Below are 24844 nucleotides of genomic sequence, written 5' to 3'. Positions count from 1 at the left end.
CCCCCGGGGTCCAGGCCGAGCCAAGACCTGGCAAGAAACCGAGACCAGGACAGGCGCTTCCCAGGGCGGCCTGGCACAGGCCCCGCTTCTCAGGCAGGAGCAGGGGCTGAGAGTGCCAGGCCTCCAGCAGGGGCGACGCGTGGCCAGCGGCTGCGTCTGCCAGCCTGGTGGGCACCTAGCACATCCCCAGTACAGCAGATGTCCTAGCATCCCTCTGTCCACTCCTTTGCCCACACCGGTCCTGGGCATGTCCCCAGGACAGGCCAGCCTTTGCAGGGACAGGTGCGTAAAGCTTGGCGCCTCAGGGACCACGTTCCACAGGCTCCCGGCCCACACACTCCCCACCCGAGCCCCCAGCACCCCCACCACACAAGTGGTCAGTGACCCCTCGCTGCCCCGGCCCTGGGGTTCTGCTAGGCGTCAACACGGACCCAACGTCGCGAGAAGGTGACTTCTCTAGGCCAGGCCCCCGGGAGCCATGATGAGCAGGGCGTGGGGGTTCGCGGGGACCTGGGGGCCACGTGGAAACACCAGAGGTGACAGTCTGCACACGGAGCTTCCGGGAATAAAGACTTTCTCAACCTTTTCACTTATAAATATGCATTAGAACATTGGATAACACAGGCGAAGCGCTCTGAAATTAATTTAAAATTACACAGGCTGCATGGCCTGCACCCCAGCCGGAAATTCATCTAACGCGTCCCAATACCCGAGTGTGCTTGAAGGTGGCGACGGCGGTGGCACCTCAGTCCCGGGGCACCTTGAAGTGGTCCTTCTCCTTGCGGATGGCCCTCATGGTGGTCACGGGGTCCGTCTCGCCCACGTGCTGCTGCACTGTCTTCTCCCTGCAGAAGCTGAGTTCCAGGCTCCAAGCAGCGCCCGTGGTGCCGCCACCCCTCCCAGGGCACCAGGGAAGACGACAGCAGGGGCAGTGGGCACATTCTCGGAAGTGACATGTGACAGCCAACTCGGGGAAGGCCGGCCAAACCCGTCCTGCTGGTGACCCAAGAGGCAGGGACACCAACTCTGCACAGGCAGGCATCCTGCACGGGCCCAGCGCCTAGAGGCTCCCCAGGCACAAGTCCTGTCCACCACCCCCCCCCGCCCCCGCCAGATCCTGACTCTGGGAACAGAAAGCACTCCGACCCCTGCCAGGACACCCAGAAAAATCCCCCTTTAAGAAAAATGATCTGAAGTTCCCATTGTGGCTCTGCAGAAACAAAGCTGACGAGGAACCACGAGAAGGCGGGTTCGATCCCTGGCCTCGCTCAGTGGGTTAAGGATCCGGCGTGGCTGTGGCGTCGGCCAGCAGTAGCAGCTCCGATTCAGCCCCAGGCCTGGGAACCTCCATCTGCTGTGGGGCCGGCCCTCCAAAGACAGCAAAGAAAAGAATGAGGATCTGATTCTTCGGCTGCACCTCACGGAGACTCTACCACCCGGGCCCCTGGGCAGCTGTGCCCGGGCAGCGTGGCGCTCAGCGGGGGCCTCACCTCACTCGCATGAACGGGTTGTAGGTGAACTCCTCCGCGATGGTGGACGGCACCGTGGGCTCCCCGAGGCTGTGCTTCTCCTGCAAGACAGTCGCCTCAGTACGGGGCCTCCTCAAGGCGACACTGCGAAGACCCTTTAACCACCTTCGAACGTCATGCGACCGAGACGATGCAGCGAGCGGGGTGTCGGTGCAAGGACAGGCCCCTTCCCACCCGTGCAGAGGAGACGCGGGGGAGTGTCCCGGCTGCCACCACCGCCCGTCCCCTCCCCTTGCTGTCTTGGATGTGCGGGGGACGGGAGCTTCCTTCTCGTGAGCACGAGCATCTGTCTCATATCCCAGGAGCCATGACCGGCGAAAACGCAGCAAACAGAAGAAAACAGTGTCCCCCCCCGCCCCCCGACAGCGGGTGAGTCGTGAGCTCCTCCTGCTGAGGACAAGGAGGTCACAGGGTCCCGTGTCCCTCCCTGGGGAGGACAGCCTCCCAGAGGGTGGCTCTCATCAGGTGTTCGGGCAGCTCATCACCTCCACTCGGGGTGGCCTGGCTCCTGATCAGCACTGACCAGGGCAGAGAAAAGACGCCAACGGGGACGTCTGGGCAATGGTCACTCCTACCGAGCCGCCTACAGGAAGAAGGTCAGAGTTAACGGCTGGGGGTCGCCGCCCGCCCTGCAGCCCCAGCCCATCTACTGACCCCGAGGCCACAGGCTGTGGACCCCCGTCAGTGCCCACACCTGGGCCTTCTGCTCATCAGGGACCCTCAGACCCAAGCCTCCCCCCACCCCTCGCCCCGATCCCACCCTGTGCCGCGAGCAGTGGTATCAACAAGTAATCCTTTAGGAGTTTCTGTGGTGGCGCAGCGGAAACAAATCTGATTAGTATCCATGAGGTTGCAGGTTCGATCCCTGGTCTTGCTCAGTGGGTTAAGGATCTGGCGTTGCCATGAGCTGTGATGTAGGTCACAGACGCAGCTGGGATCTGGCATGGCTGTGGCTGTGGTGCAGACCGGCAGGTGCAGCTCCTGTTCCACCCCAGGCTGGGAACCTCCGTGTGCCACAGGTGCAGCCCTAAAAAGACCAAAAAGAAAAAAAGAGGTAACCGTCGAATGGCTGGAGGTGTGTCAAGTTGGGGTCTGGAGGAGGCCAAGGTGGAGGCTTACTGTTCACCTCCCAACACCCTTCTAGCGGAAACAAGTCTAAAATGTTTGCTCACTGTCCTCTACTCCCCCTGTCCTCTCTCTCCTCAGAAATCCTCCTCCGCCTTTTCTGAGGGAGGAAGACAAGTGGACCGATTCCAAGGATAACTTTAAACACGGCCCCTCGCAGCCGGGGGTGCGAGCTGTCCTACCCGTTTCCATCACCCATTAAAACGAGAACCAACGTGTCGGAGTTTTCCCCGCAGAAGCACGGAGCCCCCGAAGGTCAAGCCTCACACAGGCGGATGTCTACTGCAGCACCATTCCCGGGCCCTGTGCATCCGAGACACCGCCAGGGATTCCCTGAAATGCCTCCCGCTGAAGGGAATCACTCCCACGTACCACGCGTGTGCCGCTAAAGCAGGCCTTGGGGACAGTCAAGGCTTTTAGCGTCAGGCGCCTCTGCTAGAAAAGAAGAAAGATCTCAAGTCTTGGGTTCCACACTGAGAATCCATAAAAAGAGCAAAGCAAATGCAAGGGAGGTAGAAGGAAGGGGTTTTGTTTCATTCTGTCTTTTCAGGGCGCATCCGTGGCACATGGAGGGTCCCAGGCCAGGGGTCTGACTGGAGCTGCAGCCACCGGCCCACACCACGGCCACAGCCACGCCGGATCTAAGCCGCACCTGCGACCTACACCACAGCTCACGGCAGCGCCAAAGCGATGACCCACTGAGCAAGGCCAGGGATGGAACCCACATCCTCATGGATCCTAGTTGGGCTCGTTACCATTGGGCCACAACAGGAACTCCCAGGAAGGGGTTTTTTAAAACTTTATGTTTTTAAGCTAAAAGCAGAAATCAGTGCAGTAGAAAAACAAGGAAAATTAAGGCAAAAGATGTGCTTTTACATCAGCAAAACTGGTAAGTACAGCAAAGAGAAAGAACAACATCAGAAATGAAAGGAGGGATGTCACTACAGGGCCAACAGACAGTGAGAAGGTGTGGGGGCGTTTGGATCATATCGAGCTGAAACCATAATGCCTCCAATGTTTTCTTTTCACTCTGGCAAAAGCAAAATTTTCCTTTTCTTTTTTTGTCTTTTTGCGGCCACACCCACAGCATAAAGAAGTTCCCAGGCTAGGGGTCAAATCAGAGCTGCAGCTGCTGGCCTGCACTGCAGGGACAGCAATGCAGGATCCAAGCCATGTCTGCGACCTACACCACAGCACTGGATCCTTAACCCACTGCGTGAGGACAGGGATCAAACCAGCATCCTCATGGAAACTAGTTAGGTTCTTAATCTGCTGAACCACAACAGGAACACCATAACTTTTTTTTTTTTTAGGGCTGCACACGCGGCATATGGAGGTTCCCAAGCTAGGGCTCGAATCAGAGCTGCAGCTGCCGCCCTACACCACAACTCATGGCAACGCCGGATCCTCAACCCACTGAGCAAGGTCAGGGATTGAACCCGCAACCTCATGTTCCTCGTCGGATTCATTTTCCCTGTGCCGTGATGGGAACTCCTAAATTTCTTAAATAGCTGATAAAGTGTATGAACCACAAAAGAAAATTAAGACGCTGGACTTCATCAAAATCTAAAATGTCTGCTCCTCCGAAGACGCTGGTGATGTAATAACCTATTTTGGAAAAAAGAATGGATATATTTTTGTGTCTAATGGATTCACTTTGTACACCTGAAACTGATACAGCATTTTAAGCCAACTATACTCCATTACAATTTCAAAACCAAAACCAACACAATGGACCATAATAAAACCTGAAGGCCAGGTGGAGAGGTGAGCAGCAGTGGGAGGGTAATGCTGCCTCCTACTGGTGGACTGGGGCAGCACCAAGTGTCCCAGCACAGACTTACAGCCGGCAGACGGTTTTCTTAAAAACGGCAAGCCACCAGACACGGCGGGGGGAGGTGGGGTTTTATTATCCTGCTGATGTCTTAGTCTAAATTTATTACTACTGTAATGCCACTATCTTTTCATTCTCAGTGGCACCAATATATTTCTTTTCTGCTATGTAGTTGTATTCTCTCTCTCTCTCTCTTTTTTTTTTTTTTTTGCCATTTCTTGGGCCGCTTCTGCGGCATATGGAGGTTCCCAGGCTAGGGGTCGAATCGGAGCCGTAGCCACCAGCCTATGCCAGAGCCACAGCAGTGCCAGATCCGAGCCCCGTCTGCAACCTACACCACAGCTCACGGCAACGCCGGATCCTTAACCCACTGAGCAAGGCCAGGGATCGAACCCGCAACCTCATGGTTCCTAGTCAGATTCATCAACCACTGAGCCACAATGGTAACTCCATGTATTCTCTTCTTAAATCGGGGTTAGAGGCGTTCCCATCGTGGCTCAGTGGAAATGAATCTGAGTAGCATCCATGAGGATGCAAGTTTGATCCCTGGCCTCTCTCAATGGGTTAAGGAGCTGGTGTGGCTGTGGCTGTGGTGTAGGTCGGCAGCTACAGCTCCGATCATGCCTCTAGCCTGGGAACCTCCATGTGCCATGGGTGAGGCTCTAAAAACACAAAAATTAAAAATAAAAAAATTAATCAGGGTTAGAGCGTTACTGCATATTCAAAACTTAAAGTTTCCTATTGGATCCCAGTATGCTCTGTGTGTATGTTTTCAATTGTATGTTTTCACTTATGAATCCTCCTTCAAGTCACTGTCAGTACCTGCCTATCATTTTTCCTTAAAAAAACAAAATAAAACACGTTGTTATGGAGTTCCCTGGTGGCCTAGTGGGTGACAGTTGTCACTGCTGCGGCTCAGGTGCAGTCCCGGGCCCAGAAGCTTCTGCATGCCACAGGTGCCGCCGACAAAAAAGACACTGCTGGGAAACTACAAGACGAGTCACGGAAAGGGAGAAACGAGTCAGAGCAAAGAACTATCGCATGCAGCATATGCCTTTCAAAAAACCCTCTTATTCAACAGTGAGCTAAGTTTTTTAAATAGGCAGAAAATCTGAAAACTTCGGAGTGGCCCGTAAGCACAAGAAAAGATTTTCAACATCATCAGCAGGCCCCAGGGAGATGCAAACGAAAACCACAGTGAAATACTAAATACACATGAGACGGACTCAAAAGACCGACGGTACCAAGTGTCGGGGAGGGTGTCCAAGAGCTAGGACTTCCACACGTTGCTGATGGAAATGGAGGAGAAACCGTTGGTCGAAAACAGCTTGGGAGTTTCTTTACACGCTGGACGTGCCCCCAACGGAACCCAGCCTTGCACTCCTCGGTGTGTACCCAAGAGAAGACACGGCAGCCTGTGCCCAGGGTCACAGCAGCGTTACTCACAACGGCCAATACCCAGAAACACCCATGTCTTCTGACAAGGGCGGGGAGGAACGAAACGCGGCCTTTCTGAGCAGAGGACCGCTGCTCGGCAGGGCAAAGGGGGGCCTGATGCTGCAGCCCCACGCGAGAACCTGAGGCCCACTCTGCTGAGTGGAAAAAGCTACCCGAGCACACACGGTCCCGTTCCAGGCATAGGAAATTCCAGACAGTGCCAACCAGGTTCCCGGGGCATCCTGGAGGAGGACACAGAGCCCCGCGTGAGGAAGCTCTGGGGAGGGATGGAGGCCTCCTGCCTCTTCCCTGGGGTGGGAGTCGTCTAACGGGCACACACGCCCAGAGGTCCCGCCATGGCTCGCTTTCGGCCGAGGCGGGTGGACTGAACCCCCACAAGCTTGATGACAAAAGGGAAACGAGGTCAAAGCACTCGTCGGCCTTGATGAAAAGGACACACTCCCTGCATGACACCAGCTGCAAACGAGACGGACTCATGAAGATGTGAGAGTCTAATGGCTCTACACGAAGTAAAGACATTCGTTCATAACCAAAGAAAAAAAACTTGACAATTTTGCTGTATGGCAGAAACTGGCACAGCACTGAAAATCAACTGTAATTTTTTTTTTTTTTTTTTTTTTTTTTGCTTTTTAGGGTCATACCGCAGCATATGGAGGTTCCCAGGCTAGGGGGTGAATTGGAGCTGCAATTGCCGGCCTGCACCACAGCCACAGCCACGCGGGAGCTGAGCCGCGTCTGCGGCCTACACCACCGCTCAGGGCAATGCCGGATCCTTAACCCGCTAAGCAAGGCCAGGGATCGAACCCACGTCCTTGTGGATACTCGTTGGGTTTGTTAACTGCTGAGCTACGAAGGGAACTCCCTAAAATTTTTTTTTAATCTTTCCGCAAAAAAGGATTCTGTACCCCCAAAAGCTTCATGAGTGAATTCTAACATTAAGGGAAGAAATAGTAACAACCACAGAAGAAAAACTTCCTCAGAGAAGAGGAGGGAACACTTTCGAGCTCACTTCACGAGACCAGCATTACCCCGCTGTGCGGAGCCAAGATGTGCCAAGAAAGTAAGGGTGCAGGTGGGTCGCTCACAAGACAGACGCCGTGACTGAGGTTCGCCGGGCACGTGGGGTGGTTTAACCTGTGAACCTCGCTGATGGGCTCTTCGCCGCAGGAACAGAGGAAGACAAGTCCCCGGACGGAGCCCAACACCCACTCGTGCCAAAACCTCTCAGAAAACCGGAAACATCTATGACCTTCGCCAACCTGAAAAAGCGGACGTCCACCAAAACCGCGGCGAACAGGCTGACGCTGAAAGACAGAGCCTCCTGCCCCCAAGACGGGGAACAAGCCAGAGGGGCCCACGCTCACCACGTCCAGCTCGGGGTGTCCTGAACATCTCAGCTGGTGCAGTAAGGCAGGAAAAGCAGTGAAAAGGCACACGGATGGGCAAGAAGAAACCAAACCGTCAGGTGATGCCATGACTGCGTGCCAAGGGTCTGTGAAAAAGATGCCCGGCTCAGGTAAGCACGGTCATAGGAAACCCCAATCACGGCTTTCCCAAGACGGCCACCATCCTGCACAACAAAATCCAAACACGAGGTGCTCAGGGACCCAGCGCAAGATCTCCAACTCTGAAAACCACGCTGCTGAGAAAAACGAAAGACCTGGATAAGCGTGAAGCTCTATCAGGTGCCCGGACTCCGTACTGTTAGGATCCCAATTCCCTCTCCTCTCTTGCGACAACACGGTCCCCAGGGAAGGCCATGCTGGGAGTTCCTGCCGAGGCAACGTGGGACCAGCGGTGTCTTGGGAGCCCTGAGACGCAGGTTCGACCCCCGGCCCAGCACAGTGGGTTAAGGATCCTGTGTTGCCGCCTGTGGCCTAGATCACAACTGAGGCTCCGAGCTGACCGCTGGCCAGGGAGCTCCATATGCTGCAGGGGAGCCAACAACAACAACAACAACAAAAAAAGCCAAGGTGACTTTTTTGTAGACATTAACAAGATGATGCTAAAATTGCCACGGAAATGGGACGGACTCAGAGGAGCCCAAATCAATTTCAAAAAAGAATAAGGTTAGAGGATTTATACCACCTGATTCGTAGGCTGGGCACAACCTCCAGTGCTCAGGACAGTCCTGCTGATGCAAGGAGGAGCCTGCAGGTCAATGAAACTGAACACAGTCCAGAGGAGAGTCATGCCTGCACGGCCCGTTTTATCCAGTAGAAAGGGCAGGGTAATCCAAGGAGCAGAGTCAAGGCTTTTCGGCAAGTGGTGCCGAGCAACTGACGCCAGTGTACAAAAGAGCAAACTTCAACCCCGACTTTTCAGCAGATGACAACTTGACATGAACCAGTGGCCTAATATAAATTTACAGAGTTCCCGTCATGGCTCAGCGGGAAACAAATCCAACTTGTATCCATGAGGATGTGGGTTCGATCCCTGGCCTCGCTCAGTGGGTTAAGGATCAGAAACTGCCATGAGGTGGGGTGTAGGTCACAGACACAGCTCAGATCCTGTGCTGCTGTGGCTGCGGTGGAGGCCGGCGGCTGTAGCTCTGATTTGACCCCTAGCCTGGGAACTTCCATATGCTGTAGGTGGTGCGGCCCTAAAAAGACAAAAAAATAAATAAATAGGAGTTCCCATCGTGGCTCAGGAAAAAAGAAGAATAAGACACTGTTAAGAAAAAGGAGGAGTTCCCATTGTGACTCAGCGGGTTAAGAACCCGACTAATATCCATGAGGATGCAGGTTTGATCCCTGGCCTCGTTCAGCGGGTTAAGGGCCACACTGCCACAAGCTGCAGCGCGTGGGTCACAGATGCAGCTCAGATCCCTCACTGCCGTGGCTGTGGTGTAGGCCGGCGGCTACAGCTCTGGCTCAACCCCTAGCCTGGGAACCTCCATGTGCTGCAGATGTGGCCCTTAAAAAAGGAATGATTGCAATGGCTCGGGTTGATTCAGAGGTGCGGGTTCAATCCCCAGCCTGGCACAGGGGTTTAAAGAATCCAGCATTGCCGCAAGTGTGGCCACAAAAAAGAAAATGGAAAGGCGAGCTACAAACGGGATGAGATAGCTGAGATGCATATCTGACAAAGACTTGTTTCCAGAATATGTAAGGAATTCTTACACTTCAGTAGGGAGACAGCTGAACTTTCAAAATGGAAAAAAGATCTGAACGCACACTTCACATAAAAGGAGACAGTAAAAGGCTAGTAAGCACATGAAGGGACAGTGGCCTAGCCGTCAGAGAAACAGAAATTTTATTATTTTTTTTTCTCTTTTTGTCTTTTTAGGGCCGCACCCACGGCATATGGAGGTTCCCAGGCTGGGGGTCGAATCAGAGCTACAGCCGCCGGCCTACACCACAGCCACGACAACTTGGGATCCGAGCCACATCTGCGACCCACACCACGGCCACAGCAACGCCGGATCCTTAACTCACTGAGCAGGGCCATTGATCAAACCCTTCTCTTCATGGATCCTAGTCGGGTTCATTAGCCGCTGAGCCAGGATGGGAACTCCGAGAAATGGAAACTTTAAAACTACAAGACACCACTACACATGATATACTAAAATGTGACGGAGCAGCAACACCACGTGTTGGTGAGCGCGCAGGGCAGCCGGAACTCACGCACTGCTAGTGAGAATGCCAAATGGCACAAGCGGCAAACAGTTTGGAAGTTTCTTAGAAGTTAAACGTACACTCACCACACAACCAGCAATTACACTCGGGTATGTGCCCACGGCAGTGAAAACTGTGTCCACACAAAGACTTGACACGAACGTTCACAGGAATTTTATTGATAACAGCAAAAAAAGCTGGAAACAACCCCAAAGTCCGTCCAGGTGAGCAGATGAACAAATAGCACAACCATACGAAATACCATGAGAAAAAAATTGCTTTTGTCTTTTATCTTTTTAGGGCCGCACCTGCAGCGCATGGAGATTCCCAGGCTAGGGGTCCCATCAGAGCTACAGCTGCCAGCCTGCACCACAGCCCCAGCCATGCGGGATCCGAGCTGCACCTGCAGCCTACACCACAGCTCCCGGCAACGCCGGATCCTTAACCCACTGAAGCAAGGCCAGGGATCAAACCTGCAACCTCACGGCTCCCAGTCAGATTCGTTTCCTCTGCACCACGACGAGAACTCCCTAGGCTAGTGTTTGAATTCTTACACGTATAATTGTGTAAGCCCATATTGCAAAGTTGATAAAGATGCTTGACAAAAACAGGTGATTTATGGGGGAAAACCCTCTCTGAGACCGAGCCTCACTGAGGCCGGGAGGAGGGAGCCCAGCACCCGAGGCCTCGCAGGCATGTCTCACCCACACCACTTCTCCACGACCGAGGGGCAGACAGACCCGTGTCCGGGAGAAAGTCACTGCCTTGGCAGCGTTTCCCAACCCCCACAGCAGATGCCCCCAGCACCACAGGCCACACTGGGGCCACCGCTGAAAGAAATGCCTTTAAGACAACCCCTCGGGGTGGTTCCCTAAGCAGGATGCCAAGGTGCTGCCAGACGCGGGCCCATCGGGCCTGATGCCCAGGACACGGGAAATGGGCTGGGGACCTGCTGGTTCGGCCTCACCTGGGCACCTGTCCTGTCGACGATACAGTATCCCGGGCCCAGCCCCCAGCTGCCCTTTGAAGTCCCAAAGCATCTTAGGAGATAACCAGGGCTTCCTCGCACAGAGCTGGGCTGTCTGAACCCCCCTGACCCACGGGTGGCGCCCAAGGGCACCCGGCTCACCTTGGCCCAGGCCAGCTTCTCCTGGATGGCGGTGTTGGCGGGTTCCACGTGGCGCGCAAACTTGAGGTTATGGACGGTGTACTCGTGGCCACAGTACACGCGCTGGGGAGAGAGCAAGCCCGCGGCTCTGAAGCCACTGGTTCGCCTACCCGCCAACCCCCGGGACCCCGGGAGAGGGCCCTGAGCGGGTGCAGGGTGTGCCAAGGCAGTAAACACACCTTTAAAGAAAAAACGCTCCTAGCAGCCACGCCTTCACCCCCCTCCCAGCGCAAGGCCCCAGCGGGGAGAGCTGCCCCGAGTGCCCGCAGAGGTGAGCTGGCGGGGTCCTCCTGCCCCTGGGGCACAGTGAGCAGGGACAGGGCGCTGCCTACTGTGTCTGGAGGGAGTCGGCCCAGGACTTCGAGCAGGGCTTTGTACATCTCGTCCGCTGTCCCTTCGTAGAACTTCCCGCAGCCAGCCACAAACAAGGTGTCACCTGCGAACAGGACAGGGGCTGGAGGGGCTGCCAGCACCCCACCCAGGGGGACCCATGGGTCTTGGGTCCCACCCTCCCCAAGCCTCTTCCCGCAAGTCTCACAAAGTGGCGCCACCAGGTCCCAAGCAGCCATTCAAACTCAAACCTTGGGGTCACTGCACAGTCCTGTTACCTGGAGCTGAGACGCCCCCCACACCCAGCCCTTTCCCCCACCTGGGAGCCCCTCCCAGGTCAGGCCTCCCTGTGACCTCCCACCCCTGCCCCAACAGCCCCCTGACGTCACAGGCCCCGCCCGGCCTGTGCGCTCCAGGAGCCCCTCACGCAGGACCACTGTCCCTGAGGGCCCTAGACACAGACCTGCCACCCCCCAGACTCGGCCCTGCCTGCCTCAGTCCTCCCTCCGCCCCGACACAGGCCAGGTCTCCACGTGTGGTCTCCCGCACCCAGGCCCTCTCACCCCAGCACCCGCCGCCAGGCCTCTTCCCCGGGAGCCGAAGGCCCACTCAGAACAGGACAACAGAAACCAGGAACAGGGAGCTGGGGAGCCTGTGAGCACAGCCCCAGCACGAGGGATGGGGCTGCCCCATGGACGCCCCAGCTCGAAGGAGGAGGAGGAGGAGGAGGAGGAGGGGCCACGCACAGGAGCTGCAGTAGCACCTGCTACTTTCTGGGGCTGAAGTTCCTGGGCTCGGGCCTGTGGGGAACCAGCCCAGGCCTCTGGGGGCTACCATGTCTCTCTCCCGGCAGTGGGGGCCACCATTCCCCTGCACTCCCAGACTCTCAAGCTTCACCAGCAGCTGCCAAGGGCACCTGGAGGTGTCCTCCCGCCCGCAGGCTGCCCCCAGCCCCGCTCAGTTCTGTGGTCCCTGCAGCCCCTTTCCCCACCACCTGAGCGGTTCCCTTGGCCGGGCACTCACTGCCGTGAGCTGGGCTCCCAGACCTGAGGCCCCATACCCCGACCTCTCGGACACAGACACCTGGCCAGCCAGCAGCAGAGTGCCCTGCCCCAGGCCTGTTCCCCAGCCCGCGGCCCCTCTTCCTGCCCCGTCTGCCGGCGCCGAGTCCTGCCCGCTCCCTCCCAGGACCACGGCTGTCACCTCCTCTGCTGGTGTCCTGCTCCCTCAGCTCTGCTGGCCCAGCGGGAAAGGGAGCAGGGCCCATGGCGGCTCCGACCTGAGCTGGAGGCTGGGCCACTCATCCCCTCAGCTCAGAACGCTGCGGGCTCCTGGGCTGGGCACAGAGGCCAGCTGGAGCTGCCAGGCCGTCCACATCATTAGGCCCCCCTGCCAAGGTCTCCTCACCGTAGCTTCACCACGGAGGGCCCCGTGGGACTCTCACGTGTGTATCATAAGCAGTAAGACCCCGCAGCCTCCTGCCAGCCGCTGTCACGTGGACAAGAGACCAGCACGCCGAGCACGCAGTCCAGGCTGTCTGGCCAGTCAGCCCTGCACACCTTCTGGAGCGGGCACGTGGCTTCTCACATGAGCACAGTCCCCAGGGCCATCGCCGGGGCCCGCACATCTCCCAGGCCCTGCCACCCACCTGACGGACGGGCAGCCAGACACCAGGGGCCCATGTGGTGCGGGAGGGACAAGGAGGCAGATGTGAAGGTTCACCAGGCCCAGCACGGGCCACCCCCCCACCTCACGCCACCCCCACCATGCACGCAGGGAGGGGACACACGGAGCAGATGGTCTGCCCACCTGCTCTCAAGCACAGTCCCATGAGGCCCATGGCAAGGCCGGTGGCCCCACACCACCTGCTCTCAGGACTTGGCTGGGAGCCGCGCCTGCTACTACTGCAGCAAAGACACTGAAAAGAGCCAGTTTTTAAACTAAAAGTACAGACTGGGAGCTAAGCGTGCATTTACAGACAAGCTGCAGGGACGGCCCTGGGTGGCCCTTCACGTTGCTGTCTCTCCCCGACCCCACGTGGGTTCCTGTGGACACCCCTGCTCCACTCCAGGAGCCCACGTGCTATCAGCCATTGTGGGGCTTTTTGGTTTTGGTCTTTTTGTCTTTCTAGGGCCGCACCCAAGCCATATGGAGGTTCCCAGGCAAGGGGTCGAATCGGAGCCACAGCTGCCGGCCTCCACCACAGCCACAGCAAGGCAGGATCCCAGCTGCATCTGCGACCTACACCCCAGCTCTTGGCAATGCCGGATCCTTAACCCACTGAGCGAGGCCTGGGATCGAACCCGCCAACCCCACGGCTCCGAGTTGGGTTCGTTACCCACGGCGTCACAACAGGAACTCTCAGCAGTTGTGTTTTTAAAGCAAGTTTCACTGTGGTCATAACACCACAACTGGGACATCAATCTGGGGGAGGCTCGAGATGACACGCTGGCTAACCAAGCTGAGGTGGCAGAGGGGCCCTGCTCTGTGCTCATCCTCGGCCGCTTGCTCCCGCCATCCTGAAGACCCCGTGTCACACGGCTGCTCCACCTCCCGGGTTCCCCAGCCAGCACCAGGGTTCTCCCTCTTCCTGTCAGAGGAGAAGCCCCTCCACGTGCTGGAGAGGCCCACCCGCCCCCAGCAGGCGCTGCGCACACGGCCCGATCCTGGCGGGACATCAGCACCACCTTCCACGCTCTTCAGGGCCACTGTACAACACCCGGGCCTGGGGCTGTCTCTGGCCCGACCCACTCTGCTCGCGGCTGTGGCGGGATGGGGCGGCAGAGGCAGCACGCGGGCTATGCACGAGGCAGGTCTGCTGGCCCCCCCCGGGCCCAGGTGCCTGCTGCTGGAGGGGCACTGGGGCCACATCCCCATTAGGAAGAGGCTCGCAGGGAAAGGCCTGTGGCCGCACGCCGCTGCGGTGCAGGGTCAGAGGGGCTCAGGCGCTGCCCGCACCCACCCCAGCCCTGCGCCGAGCGCCGTGGTGCTCTTGCAGCACCCGGCAGGGGCTGCCCCGCAGGAACTGCTCTGCTGCTCCGCCCCGAGGCTTCCCAAGCCGCCCTCCTCCTGGAGGGTCCCTGCAGAGAACAGCAGACCCCCAGCCGCACACCCGGGCACGCACCTGTGAACACGGCCGGGGGCTCGGAACTGCCGGGCTTGCTCACCAGGTAGCAGATGTGTCCCGAAGTGTGGCACGGCGTCGACAGGCACTTGACGCTGAGAGAGCCCACCTGAAATGATGCACATGGGCATGCGGGGGCCCGTCCGAAGGCACAGCTCCCCTAGACCCCGTGCCCGCCCACCGCAGGGGCCACCCTTGAGGGCGAGTGGGCGCCCGTGGCTGCTGGTCCATCTGGCGAGACCTGGCTCTGGCTGGTGACCCTGGAAGCTGTGGTATTTGCTGGTGAGCAAAATCAAGGGGCCGATTCTGTTCTCTGCTCAAAAGCAGCCAAATGTGAACCAGGCATGGGGCCCGCAGAGATGCTTCTCCTTCTCAGATGCTCAGCTTTTGCTTTTTCCGTCTGCACCCCGATCCTGCTCTGTACTTCAAAACACTCACATCTAAGAGCGGCTGCCACAAGGACGGGCGCCTGCGTGACCTGCACCTCGGTCACTCGTGCGGCGCGTGTGCACGGTGCCCCATCCTGACCACCTGCCCCTGGGCCTCGGCCGCATCACCTACGAGGACAGCCCCCCACATAACCTCACGACCGCCCACACCCAAAAACTGCAAACCAGCGGAGGGAGAATGGCAGCCTACGAAGAGCTGGTTTCCATGCCTCCCGCTGTCACAAAGGCGCCCCCACGGCCTCTGCCCTCGCCTGGTCACCACCTGCACCCAGATGCACTGGTGACGCTCTCACAAGGGGACTGTCTGGGCCCAGGCAGCCCGAGGGCCTGTCCACCCACTGGCAGGCTAGGCGGTTTCCACGGCCAGGCCCTCGAGTGCCCCCCGGTCCCTGGGGTAAGTGAAGGGACAGCCAGGAGGAGGCACCCTCCCGCCCCATTCACAGGGCCTGGAGTCCCACAGGGCCACAACTGCACCCCTTCTGTCAGCTTGCTGCTCACCTGCAGTGTGGACAGGTGTGTGACCTTGTGAGTCAGAGCCCCGATCCGGTCATCGCCCCCATACACCTTCAGCCCAGGCTCCAGCTTGACCAGCTTCTCGTTCCCACCAGCGTGGTCCCTGCGGTGGGGGGGAAAGGCGAGCTGGGGCTCCTGCTGGTACGAAGGGGTGAAACCCTGACCCAGCGGGTTTTTCTGGTTTTGGCTGTACTCAAACGCCAGGGATGGACCCTGCGCCACAGCAATGACAACGCCATACCCTTAACCCACGAGGCCACCAGGGAACTCCCCAAACAGAATTTGTCTTTCTCCCAGTTACGTTTCTCAGAAGCAGAAATGCATCTTCCAACCCAGGACCCTCGCTTCCCGGCTGTCATTTGGCTCCACTACAAAGAACATTCTCAGACACCCACTGCCAAGAGAGGCACTTCCATGGCCCTGCCCTGCTGCTGCAGAAGCTTCTGGAGAGGAGGAACCAAACCACAAACACCTGGATACTTGCTAACCCACGGTTCCCAGGCCAAGTGCATCAGTCACTGTGGACCCACGGGGCCTGCCGCCCACCCACACGTCCTGAAGCAGTGGGCCTGGGGGAGTGGGCCTGGGGCAGTGGCCTGGGGGAGCCCTGCGAGGTAGGAGTTTTCAGCCCCCAGGCGACTGCACTCAGCCCAGTCGGGACCCTGAGCAGACGGCAGCGCTGTTCTCTAAAACAGCAATGCCCGGCTGACAGAGGGTGATTCCTCCTCTGGGGACAGGCCAGCGCAGATGGATTCCCAGGAGCTGCCCTTGCTTCCCGGGTCACCTGGCCCGCGCTTCAGAAAGGCGGTCAGCAGAAGAGCCCCAGGCGTGCACCTTGTGGGTGAGAAGCACACCAGCCAAGCCCGCCGGGGTCCCGAGCTCGGAGCAGGGCTGGGAGTGTCCCAAGCCCAGGAGATCGGGCTTTGCGGGACGAGGCGAAAGCTTCCCAGTGGCCAGGGCACCCCGGATCCTCACTACGCACCCACCCATGGGCTCTGCCAACAAGCCCCCAAACAGCTGGGCTCAGAGATAAGCTCGCCACCCAGCCAGCTTGGCTGACTCAGCGCTCACCCCGACCTGCCCAAGTGCCAAGCCGGGAGGGTGGCACAGGCCATACCCTGGAGCTCAGCTGGGGGCCTCTTTAGTGTTCTGCTGCACCCTAAACCACACAGCATCACAACGTGGGAAGAGCAACCTCTGCCCTGGGGGCCACTCGGCAAAGGAGAGATCCCCAGTGTGAAAAGCTGGGGAGGCCGAGAAGGCACCGGCCCTGGGCCCAGCGGGTGGGTTTCCTTCTCTGCTGCGCTGTCGCTGCTGTAGGTCCACCTCCCTAATTGGGTCAGAAAGTAACACCTGATGCCAGGGGCTGAACAGGCCCGAAGATTCTCAGTGACTCAGTTACATGAGCCAATGAGTTTCCAAATTTAACAAGCTTTGGCCAAGCCATCAACGTGACACTCCCACACACACAAGCTGAGGGGCCGCCCCGTACCTGTGGACACGCCACGCTCAGCGAGAAGCCACAGGAATAGGTTCAAAGACACTGGCTGCCCTTGGGCAGTTATTCGGAAAAGAAAATTCAGAGCTTAACACATTTTCCTAGCTCTAAAAAGCCTCCAAAGTCTCAAAAACCCAAAAGGGCCGTGAGCAGGCAACTCTAGTCCTAAAACCCAAACATCAGAGCTTCTTCCATCTGTTAGCTTTCAAATATCAAAACACACAACCTCTCCAAATGCGACTGCTTGATTTTTATTTTTTTATTTCTTATTTATTTATTTGTCTTTTTTTGCTATTTCTTGGGCTGCTCCCACGCGCGCGCGGCATATGGAGGTTCCCAGGCTGGGGGTCTAATCAGAGCTGCAGCCACCGGCCTACGCCAGAGCCACAGCAACGCGGGATCCGAGCCACATCTGCAACCTACACCACAGCTCACGGCAGCGCCGGATCGTTAACCCACTGAGCAAGGCCAGGGGTTGAACCCACCACCTCATGGTTCCTAGTCGGATTCGTTAACAACTGCGCCACGACAGGAACTCCGTGACTACTTGATTTTTAAAAACATCAGCGACTAGGAACCATGAGGTGGTGGGTTCAACCCCTGGCCTTGCTCAGTGGGTTAATGATCCGGCGCTGCCGTGAGCTGTGGTGTAGGTTGCAGACGCGGCTCGGATCCCGCGTTGCTGTGGCTCTGGCGTAGGCTGGTGGCTACAGCTCCAATTCGACCCCTAGCCTGGGAACCTCCATATGCCGCGGGAGCGGCCCAAGAAATAGCAACCACAACAACAACAAAAGACAAAAGACAAAAAAAAAAAAAAAAAAAAAAAAAATCAGCGTCTAAGAGTTCCCGCTGTGGCACAGTGGGTTAAGACCAACGGCAGAGACACAGGTTCCATCACTGGCCCAGCACAATGGGCAAAAGGATCCAGCGTTGCCGCAGCTGTGACACAAAGATCGCAGCTGCAGCTTGGATTCAACCCGGGAACCTCCATGTGCCACGAGTGTGGCCATAAAAAAAGCAATACTAATAACCAATGTCTAAGCTAGTTTATGTCCCAGTACCCGAGGCCAATTTCCCATCATATGAGCCCAAGAGCTTTCAGAGATGCTGCTGGAGGCCCTCCCGCGGCCACAGCCCCACAGCCTGAGCCTCTCCCCTCAGAGCCCCCACGCCCGCAGGCCTGGGAGACACCGGGCAGCAGCCAGAGACCTTGTCGGAACACCGCTGGGGTGGACCGGGCGGGGGTACCCACCCTCCCCGGCGGCAGTGCTGGCCCGGGAACAGCCCGGCCTCCGGAGCACTTACCAGTGGTGGTGGGTGGTGAGCACCGTGGTCAGCTTTACCCCGTGCTTTCTCACCGTTTCTACAACCTGCAACCAAACGGGAGGCGGACACAGGCCACAGTCACACCCCCAACAGTGGCTCAGCGGCCTGCAGGTGCGGGCGCCCGGGGGCGTCGGCCGACTTGCCGGGACTCCAGGAGAGCAGGGGGACAGGGAGGCCTTCTCCCCACCCCCTTGGTAGTTCAGCCCCACCCAGGACCCTTCCAAGCCCCTCCGGCCGACACTGCCACCCCTAGAGGCCGCGGCCGGCCGGAAGGCCTGCAGGAAGACAGGGCAGAGAGGGCCCCTCCTCTGCGCCCAGGGTATCTACGGACAGAAGCCCGCTCCTCTCCACACCAAAGCCTCTGGGTGCCGCCACCCCTCTCGCTGGCCCTTCGTCCTGATAACAGAGGGACTGGATGCTCGTTTGTTTTTCAAAAACCAAATGGGTTCGTTTCCATTTAGCTTCGGCCAAGTCCCAGGGGCTCCATGGTTATCAAACTCATCAGGAGATGAAGCGGAGCTCGGGCCACAACACCCACCTTCTGGGGCTGCACTGGGTCCACAATGGCGGCCTCCTTGGTGTCATCATCAATGACCAGGTACATGTAATTGTCGGTCAGAGCAGGCAGCGATTCAACCTTCATGGCGCCCTGTTCCACGGTCAAGCTCTTCCTGGAGTCTGTGTGATGGAGAAGGAGTCCCAGCAGGGCTGGACCTGAAAACCAAGTGGTTCCAGTGAGGGCGCCCACGAGGCTGCGCTGGGCCCAGACCTCCAAGCAAGCCCTGGCCCCAGCAGCTCCGGCATCACGGTTGTGAATGGGAATTTGGGTGAAATTGAAATGAAAATCTGCCCAGAGCCTGAGAAATGGGAGCAGTGGCCACCATCGTTCTAGATTCACGTATTCAGGACACAGAATCACCATCCCACTGAACCAAAGAAGGCTGCGGGGCAGGCTGAGCAACCAGTAGACAGGCGGCAAGGTATTTTCAACAATGCAACTCCTAGTCAATCTGAAAATGCACAAAGGCCCCAATTACACTTTAAGTCTTAGCGTGAAAGGTATTAAAACTGCAAAAAGGGAGCTCCCATTGTGGCTAGGCGGGTTAAGGACCCAATGATGTCTCTGTGAGGATGCGAGTTCAATCCCTGGCCTCACTCAGCGGGTTAAGGGTCTGGTGTTGCTGTGGCCTCAGCTGCAGCTCCAATCTGACCCTTAGCCTACGAACTTCCATAGGCTGCAGGTGTGGCTGTGGGGGGGGAGAAGAAAAAAAAAAAAAAAACCTGCAAAAAGTAACAGAAGACAGCCATGAGGTTCCAGAGTAGGTGCTGGGATGGGGGCCTCTCTAAAAAAAAAAAAAAGGGGGGGGATTGAGAGAGCAAGCGACATTGACTGACTGACAGACCACGTCTACAGGGGCCGTCTGATGCAGGATCCAAGCTTATGCGCCTGGCAGGGACCTACCTTAACTGTAGCATTAAGGATCACACAGGGGTAGTCAATTGCTCCTTTTCTCTAACACCCAGCTAGACTTTTTCCAGGCCTTTCTCCTCATGCTCAGGAAGACAAACATTTTTGTATGATCAGGTTTCTGTGATGCCACCTCCTCTGAGCCCCAGGGCGTACCATCCACGCCTCAGGAGGACTACTGAGCATCGTCAAGGCCAAGTCTTGAGACACATGCAGTTTGCTTTTTCTTGAACTGGGAGAGAGGTCTTTACAGCTTCAAGGGCCGGGGACCCCTCAGAGTGAGGCAGCCACACTGTCGCCAATTCCCTGCAGTCCTGCTCACACTATCTGCCTGACTCCCAACACTGAAACTCTTAGATTTGACACTTTTCGGCTTGTGAGGGCTGCAGGTGTGGCATATGGAAGTTCCCAGGCTAGGGGTCAAATCTGAGCTGCAGCTGCCAGCCACAGCCACGCCAGATCAGAACCACGTCTTCGACCTACACCACAGCTCTTGGCTGGATCCTGAATCCACTGAGCGAGGCCAGGGATTGAACCCACATCCTCATGAATACTAGCTGGGTTCGTTGCCACTGAGCCACAATGGAACCTCCATGTCAGACACTTTCATGAGCTCCCTAAACAGAAAAAACCCAGCTCTTTCCTTGGTAACGGTGACACATCACCCACTCCGGAACCTTGACTGCTCTCAGTGAGATCTGAAAACCACCAAGGACGGCTTCCCGCTTGCTCCATCTTGGTACCAAGAGCTCTGTGGTCACGAAGCTAACTGCTAACCAGCTCCAAAGACTCAGCTTAACCTACTGCCCCTATTGCTCCATCACCAGATAAGATATCAGGAAATAAAGGAGATTTCAAAATCACGGTCAAAATATTCCAACAAAACAAGAGCTAACAGTGAAAGCTAAATCTGAACACCTGGAAGAGCAGGCCCCTGGAGGTCAGGGCGTCCAACGCCTCGTTATAGACAGGAGACCCAGCAAAGGCAAGGCTCCAACAGCTCAAGAAGCCAGTTCTGCCTTTTGCCTTCACTTTAGAATCTTGTGCCCCAGGCTTTTCTTGCCACGCCAAGCTCACGCGAAAAGCTGTGATTCACTTTGCGGAGAATATACACAGCATTCTGCGGGGCATTAGGCACCGTTCCATCACCTGGGGCATTAGAAACATGGGGTCTGTATGCGGCGGGGGATGGACGTGCTTGCAAAAGCCCCAAACCGCCGCAATCAAGGAAAAGGAGGGCGCACGCTGGCTGCCAGGCAGACCACGGGGAGGCAAGGGTCCTAAGACGGGGCTCCCGAGCTTCCTGCAACACACATTTCCTTACCTAGCACAAATCCTTCAGCAACCCCCAGCTGACAAGGGACCCCAGTCTCTGCCTTCAGCCCTCCCAAAGCCTGACTCGACTGCTGTGTAGCCTTTGCTGGACCCCAACACCTCGCCTGCCGACGTCAGCGAGGGGTTAGGATCCTGCGTCAATTAAAACAAAACAAAACAAAAAACCAGCATCAGCAGCGGCGGCCCGGCGGCTCCCAGCCGCCTCACCTGAGCGGCCCCAGGGCTGGAACGCCTCAGGGAGCACCGCCGGCCTAACCGCCGTTACCCCGTCTACGACGCCGGCCAGGACCCGCGGGCCTGTCCCCGCGGCCCCGGCCGTCAGGCCAGCCCCTTGGCGTCAGGGCCTATCCGACCCCGCGCCGGCCCCGCCCCACCTACCCAAGCCGCGACGGGCGCAGGTACCTCCCAGCGCAGCAAGGCTCCGACGGCCGAGCAGCCCGCGGCCCAGCACCATGACCCGGGCGGCGGGTGGGCTGCGGGCGGGGGCCAGCGGGCTGTATACACTGGCGTCGGCACACCGCGGCCAATCAGCGCTCGCTTCCACATCCGTGCCCCCCGCCCGCTCCGCCCTCTGACCAATCAGCGCCCGATCCCGCCCCAGTCCCCGGCCAATCAGCGCTCGCGTCCGCACCTGTGCCAGCCCTGCGCCGGGCCGCCGGGACCTGAGGGCGACTTGCGAGGTGGCTACCGCCGCACCTCCGCCTCTGTCCCGAGACCAGGCCGCGTCCCGAGGCCGAGCAGTCCTGAGGCAGCCACTGGGTAGCGGCTCCCGAGAGGACGAGCGCGACTCCCGGACCCCGGGAGTCGGGGGGTGTGGGGCCAGCGCTCCGAGGCCGTTGGTCCTCTCCGGTCCTCTCCGGGTAACCGTAGGCGTCCGGCCAGGCGGAGTCCACGTGACCCCGGGGCGCCGGGTAGGGAACATGGCTGCCGCCAGGCCGCTGTCCCGCTTCTGGGAGTGGGGAAAGAACATCGTGTGCGTGGGCAGAAACTACGCGGACCACGTCAAGGAGATGCAGAGTACGGTGCTGAGCGAGCCGGTGCTCTTCCTGAAACCGTCCACCGCCTACGCCCCCGAGGGCTCGCCGGTCCTCATACCCTCCTACAGCCGTAACCTGCACCACGAGCTCGAGCTGGGCGTGGTGATGGGCCAGCGCTGCCGCGCCGTCTCGGAGGTCGCGGCCATGGACTACGTGGCCGGCTATGCTCTCTGCCTGGACATGACTTCCAGGGACGTGCAGGACGAGTGCAAGAAGAAGGGGCTGCCCTGGACTCTGGCCAAGAGCTTCACGGCCTCCTGCCCGGTCAGTGCGTTCGTACCCAAGGAGAAGATCCCTGACCCTCACAACCTGAAGCTCTGGCTCAAGGTCAACGGCGAACTCCGGCAGGAGGGTGAGACATCCTCCATGATTTTTTCCATCCCCTACATCATCAGCTACGTTTCGAAGATAATGACCTTGGAAAAAGGAGATATTATCTTGACCGGGACGCCAAAGGGAGTGGGTCCAGTTAAAGAAAACGATGAGATCCATGCTGGCATACACGGGGTCGTCAGTATGAGATTTAAGGTGGAAAGGCCAGAATATTGAGTCTGTACAAAGCACCCTAACTTCTTAACACATGATCCAAGGGAATAAGACAAAAGCAAGCAAAGTTTAATTAAACGTGACAATCCTTTAATAAGAAGCCAATTAAAAAAAATGATTGGACTACAGTGTTTCAACTCGAGGAAGATGGACTGTCCAAAAAAACCTGATCTAGAAGAGCTGGGCCAGAAATGGAAATGAGAAATAGTGCCTTCTCGGAAACAACGGGCCAAATGTTCAGAAGACTTTTCCTTTGCTAAATCTGGATTGGTTCAGTGGATCACTCTGGGACTGGGTTTTGGAGACTAAAATCTGCAAAGGAAGTGGATTAGCACGATTCATCGGTGCTTCCCAAATTTGCTTAATCATGAAAATTATCCGGAGATATTTGTAAAAATAAAAATTTCCAAGTTACTGGCCCATCCCAGGCCCAATGTATGAATTAATGGAATTGATATCCAGCACTCCAAGTGATTCTTATCATGGAAAACCACTGCTCCACACAATTAAAAGTGTTACTTAGGGAGTAATTAATGATGACCTCACTCCTTTACTTATTCTGGCCCATAGATTCTGATTTGGAGAGAAAACTTTGAAACTATTGTTTCTCAAATAAATATGCTGTCTTTTATGTGGCCTAAAAGTATTGTTTTCCCCCCAGTAGTGGTTAGAAGGGACAGTTCCTCGCCAAGGGGCCTCAGACCTTGGTCTTTGACCTGGCACCTCATGAGCACTGTGCTCTATTAACAGAGTTAATCATCAGCAGGTGTACCTCCCACCCAATGATAAGGAGGCTTCAGGGAATTTGGGTGGCCTGGGAGTGCTCTGGCTCTCACTTGCTCTCTTCTCTGACGAAAAGCTGGGTGAGATGCACAGCACAGCTATCGGAGTGAGCGGAAGCCACCTGCTGGCTCCTAACATTCACTGAGCACTTAGTACTATGAGGCACTGTGCCAGGAGCTTTCTGTGTGTTATTTAATCCTCATCAAAGCTCTTAGGTTGGTGTTATCATTCCCATTCCTGTTACACAGATGGAGACATAGCTAGCCTGGCTCTACAGTCACTCAAGCTGAGTAGCAAAGCCAAGATGTCACCCAGCTAGCCCAAGACCAAAACCTGAAGTCTTGGCCACAGTGCAGGCTGCATCTTTTAAGTATATGTATTTTAAAACTTCAAACATTTAGTTATTATGAAACCCCCACATACGTAGTTTATTATGAAGAAGTGTTATAATTGGATTTGTTTATAAAATGTCATGCTATTATAACTCCTTTTATCTTGTAATAACACTTCTTTTTAAAAATGCTTAAGCAATACCTGTTTATGATAGAAGTCAGAAAATATGCATAAGCCAAAAAAAAGAACACCCCAAATTTCATACACCCAGAGACAAAGCTAAGCATTTGGTGTACATTCTTCCAAATCTATGCATGTAATTGTGATCTTTTAAATAGAAGTTATTCATACCACACACTTTCCTAGCCTTTTCTCACTGTGTATCGTGACTGTCTCCATGTATTTCGGCAGATTCCTGCCACACTGTTTTCAGTGATTGCCCAAGACTCTGCAGTCAGTCCTCCATTTTCGGCCTTTGAGATCGTTGTAGTTGTTTGCCAGCAGTAATTCTTTTGGGCCAGGTCCCCGTAAATGGAAGAGCTGAATCAAGGGTGTGCTCATACGGAGAGTTTATTAGTAAAACTAGCAGAACCAAGGTCCAGCTGAGCCAAGTCTACCAGGCTGACAGATCTGAAAGCAAACTAAGTGTACACACCAGGAACAGGAGTCGCATGTGGCCCCCTTGGGTGGACAAGCCAGTACCCAGAGAATGTACAGTGCCCCCAGAGGTTAGTGTTGACCCAGTGGTGGCACAAGCTTTGTCGCAGACAGCATCGGCATTACAGATACAGCACACAAGTTACTTGACTACAAGAATCAAAAACTCAGAGACAACTCACAATTCCTGATGTTACCGAAATTGCAGTAATCTTATTACCCAGAAAGTACATTTCCCCCAACTTCTACTTTGGAATAAATTTAAACCTATTATAAAATTGAAAGACTAACAGCACACTCCACATTCCCTGCTCTAGATTCAACAGCTGTTGGCATGCACTTGGCTCACTTTCCCTCCCCCACCCTGCTGCCTTGTGTGTACGTACACACACACACGTTTTGGAAAACTGAAAATGAGAGTTGCAGTGAGTCACTCTACCTTTCAGCGTGAATCTCCCAAAAATAAGGGCCTCTCCTATTATAGCCACAATACTCTTACCACATCTTTAAAGATCCATAATATATTAGTTCATATAGAGTATATAATTGATATCTGTTCTTCTGGACTTAAAAAAAAAGGTTCATTAGGCTTATATAAAAATGAGTATTCTCCATCCACTTCATATCCTGTGAATATCTTCTCAGTTCAGTGAATATTTTCATGATCACTTTTTTTTGCTTTTGCTTTTTAGGGCTCTACCTCTGGCATATGGA

The 24844-nt window shown here is 56.3% G+C and overlaps 1 protein-coding gene across 8 annotated transcripts; it reads right to left on the bottom strand.

Moving 5' to 3' along the window:
- On the bottom strand, window positions 571-24393 carry HAGH (hydroxyacylglutathione hydrolase). 8 transcript variants are annotated; one of them, XM_021086825.1, is made up of 9 exons: window positions 21406-24393; window positions 18510-18685; window positions 17951-18015; window positions 15133-15250; window positions 14186-14294; window positions 11064-11194; window positions 10693-10794; window positions 1491-1570; window positions 571-845 (listed from the first exon to the last, which is right to left on the bottom strand). In XM_021086825.1, exons 1-9 carry the CDS (start codon window positions 22301-22303, stop codon window positions 746-748), a joined length of 1779 nt encoding a protein of 592 aa, XP_020942484.1. In that variant the 5' UTR covers window positions 22304-24393; the 3' UTR covers window positions 571-745. The 8 variants fall into 8 exon arrangements, with proteins under 8 accessions (XP_020942484.1, XP_020942486.1, XP_020942489.1 ...); XM_021086827.1 differs by having other exon boundaries at window positions 11064-11167; XM_021086830.1 differs by lacking the exon at window positions 21406-24393 and adding an exon at window positions 21177-21281 and having other exon boundaries at window positions 11064-11167.

Source organism: Sus scrofa, chromosome 3 (genome assembly GCF_000003025.6).
Source record: "Sus scrofa isolate TJ Tabasco breed Duroc chromosome 3, Sscrofa11.1, whole genome shotgun sequence".
NCBI lineage: Eukaryota > Metazoa > Chordata > Mammalia > Artiodactyla > Suidae > Sus > Sus scrofa.
Note: the sequence above shows the minus strand (reverse complement) of the source record. Positions and strands in the feature narration are given on the sequence as shown.